This window comes from Seriola lalandi, unplaced genomic scaffold (genome assembly GCF_002814215.2).
Source record: "Seriola lalandi dorsalis isolate HSWRI2012SDOR001 ecotype SW California unplaced genomic scaffold, Sedor1 jcf7180002050072, whole genome shotgun sequence".
In the NCBI taxonomy this organism is placed as follows: domain Eukaryota; kingdom Metazoa; phylum Chordata; class Actinopteri; order Carangiformes; family Carangidae; genus Seriola; species Seriola lalandi.
The window spans coordinates 1-3,738 of NW_019520625.1; the positions used below are offsets into that span (position 1 = coordinate 1).

A 3,738-nucleotide genomic window follows, 5' to 3' on the forward strand; every position below is an offset into this window, starting at 1 on the left:
GAAATAAGATTGAGATAAGATAAATATGTCTGTGTGTGTGTGCGTGCGTGCGTGCGTGTGTGTGTGTGTGTGTGTGTGTGTGTGTGTGTGTGTGTCTTAGGGGAAGAAGCCTCAATGTCTGCCATAACCACATGAAGATGGAGGCAGGTTCCTGTATGAAAACCAAAACTCTGAAACTTTCAGTACTGTGTGTGAGTGTGTGAGTGTGTGAGTGTGTGTGTGTGTGTGTGTGTGTGTGTGAGTGTGTCTGAGTGTGTGAGTGTGTGAGTTTGTGTAGTTGCTGTTGTGAACCAGAAACTAGGCCAGCGAACATGACACAACACAACATGAATTGTTTCACTGTGGTTCTCGACGTCCTGAACTCGTGAAACTTACTCATCACTTCTCACATTTCACTTCAGCTCAGACATGAACATCTTTCCTTTTGTTTTACTGTGAGATCTTTTTCACATTTACAGGAGCATGTAGAGGGGAAGTTTTTTCTCCTTAAGTCTGACACATAAGGTTTAATTTCTCCTTAGATGACCGAGTAACTTAAGGGTGTCGCACAGGATCTCTTCAAAGGGAGTTTAGGAAAACAGGTAAGTAATTTACAACAGTGAAAGAGATTTTACAGCGGTAAAATTCTACTGTTTCCATGGAGACCGTTTGTTTGCTGGCATTAGCTTACACCCGTTAATGAGGAAGCCGGAGACTTTAAGGGAAATCTTAACTTAAGGTGTTCTGTGCTGACTGATGGGTTGGACGGCCCGTGCTGTTTGAGCGAGTGAGCGAGTTCTCATATCAGGAGCAGGATATGCCGTGTGGTCATTATACACATGCAAACATGTCGTTAAAAGCAAGTACTGTGCATCATCTCCTCTCCGTGTGAGCATGCATGTGCTGTACCGTGCACATTAAACCTACGCCACATCACACTGTTATTAAACTCATCTTCTCACTCACCGATGACGCTGTCGTAGTCCACGATGTCGAAGTAGACCACGGCCACCGAGCTCCAAACTCCCAGCAGAGCCAGCACCACAAACCAGGTGAACATGGAGTATTTAGGACCTCCTCCTCCTGCATCCCCTCCTCCTCCTCCTCTTCCTTCTGTCCTCTTTCCATTCTTGCTTTCCACTGGCGGCGTCTTCGCCTCTGAGGACATCGGACACAGAGTAAACAGTGTTAGTTAGTCCCAGGCTATGTAATTATTTTATAAAGCAGAAGCAGACGTATCATGTAAAGGGTTTTTCTCTTGATGTGAACTCTGTCATGATCAAGCTTGAGCTTTATGAACTCACATCTACATCAGAGGGTTTCCTTCATGGGCCACGAGTGATGACGGAAAACTCGCACATTCAGGCTGTTAATATACTTTGACAAAAACATTCAAATGCTTTAGAAAGACACTCTTAAACTAGAGTCACCTCCTCGTGGTCGTATCCCTCCGCCACTCAGACTAGTTCCAGGTTACATCCCTGTTTATCCAGAGTCAGAGCAGATATTACATGTAACGCTCGATTTGTGTGAAATTTTGTCATAATTGTTGTGAAGTCTTGAGTAACAGCTAAAAAGTGTTTTCTGAGGTCACTGTGACCTTTGACCTTTGACCACCAAAGTGTACTCAGTTCGTCCTTGAGTCCAAATGAATGTTTGGGTCAAATCTGAAGAAGTTCCTTCAAGGCGTTATTCAGATATCATGTCCATGGGACAGACGGATGGACAACCCGAAAACAGTATGGCTCCAGCTCTGACCGTCGCCGGCGTGGAGGAACAAAAAGCCACGTGGGAACCTCGGATGTAATCTAACAAAGCTTCAGCAAAGCCTGAAGGGGACCCAGGAATAGAGCGAGAGACATGGCGTCAACATGACCCTGACAGAGAGAGAGAGCAGTGAAAGACTGAACAGCTGTTCGTCCTCCAGCACTCAGGACTGAAATGTCTGTAGTTAATAACAACAGCTGTCTGCTTCTTGCCATCGTATCTAATTAATGGACTTAATGCTCGAGATGGACGCCACAAATATCTTTATTTTCTTTATGAGACTCTGAAGTGTGTGTGTGATTAAACTTCATGTGTCTCTGAAATCATCGGAGCCTGAGGAAGGTTTCTTTACTGCGATTACAGGGACAGACAACGCTGTTAGAAAGGTCCTTGGTTCTTTTCTTGTTCTTGTTCTCTTCCCAAGATGCATTTCTATAACATTTTTAAAAAATCAGTTTCTGATTCTGGGTTAATTTGGAAATAATTTTCTCAAACTCCCTTTGTCTTTAAACAGCCTCTTCAAATTTGATTCGTGATTAATTCTCATTAAATCAGAAAGGTTGAACATCCTCGTCTTCCTTACAAAATAAAATCATGATCACGATATTCCTGATGTCTAATTAGATATTGATTGTGTATAATTGTGTCTTTTTTTTATTTTTTATATCTGTAGTTTTTTCTTTTTACACTTTATAATCTCCTGTGTTCATTTTGTGTGTTTCTTGTTGTCATTTATTTTCTTTGTTTTTGGTGAAACATGTCGTATTTATTGGTTTAGTTTAGTTTTTTTTTTACCTTTTAGTTAAGGTAAGTCTGCGTCAATGAATAGATTATCAAAATATAATTTTGATAATATACAAATCAATTAATTGAATAATTGTTGCAACATTTGTTTTATTTCTATTATCCAGTTTAATTCTGTTGTGTTTGTGCAAATAAAAAAAACACGTCTAATGGCAGCCAAGGCTCATAAAGAGCCACGCACCAACCCAAATCAACAGAAAAATCCTGACTTCTAAGACACAAAGCTGATTGAATTAAAATGAATGACATTAACATGAACCTTTAGTCTTGTTTAATGATCCAGGAGACGCCTGTTTCAGTGGGGAACAACATGTCTGATACCAGCAGCTTCTCCTATTTACAACTCTATCTGCTCAGCTGCGATTGGTTAATGCTGTTAGAAGGCGACTTAGCTCAACGTAAAAAACCAAACCATGCCAGTCCAAATTCATACTGAGCCACGTTTGGCCTCAAACTCCAAATCCTCCCAAAAAACTAAACATGCCCTGAAAAACCCGGATTTTTCTGTGGCTACTTTATAATAAGTAAAAGCCATACACTACTCTTCTCACTGGAGGGCTTTTACTGTGAAAATCAGCTACAGGATGTACTAAGTTTTGAGTCTAAGGTCGAACCAAATCAAACCAAGTCAATTAAAAACTCAACAAACCAAATTATATCAAGAAACAAGTGCTTCAGTTATCCAGCATTCAAACACTAACCATGCCAAACCAAACCAATCCATGCCAAACCAAGCTCATAAACCTTTTCCTACCTGTCGCAGAAACAGCAGGTGTTACTTCCTCCTTCGTCTGTGGGACCTCCTCCTCATTAGCATCTCCTAACCGAGCCAAACCAGGCCAGATAAGAACCAAGTCCAAACTGAACCAAACCAGGCCAAACCTCATTCATACTCATTCCTACCTGTCTCCTGGACCACATCCTGCACTCCCTCCTCTATCAGCGGCTCCTCGTCCTCATACACCTCCTCTTCAGTGTACACCTCCTCCTCAGCCTGCACCTCCTCTGCAGGAGCCGAGGAGTGCAAGGAGGAGGAGGGGGAGTAGGAGGCGCCATATTGGCGGTAGCGCTGCATGGACCTTCTCAGGTCTCAGCTGAACCCAAAAACAGGACCAAGCAAGACCCGAACAAAGCCAGACCGGGACAACTGAAGACAAACCCTCTCAACTAGTGATGCACAGTGGCTCG

The 3,738-nt window shown here is 42.5% G+C and overlaps 1 protein-coding gene across 1 annotated transcript; it reads right to left on the minus strand.

Moving 5' to 3' along the window:
• Nucleotides 1-93: 93 nt before the first annotated feature.
• Nucleotides 94-3,730, minus strand: LOC147819720 (uncharacterized). The gene is made up of 3 exons (XM_087171882.1): nt 3,454-3,730; nt 3,305-3,370; nt 94-1,137 (listed from the first exon to the last, which is right to left on the minus strand). Exons 1-3 carry the CDS (start codon nt 3,623-3,625, stop codon nt 938-940), a joined length of 438 nt encoding a protein of 145 aa, XP_087028008.1. The 5' UTR covers nt 3,626-3,730; the 3' UTR covers nt 94-937.
• Between the last annotated feature and the right edge of the window lie 8 nt (nt 3,731-3,738).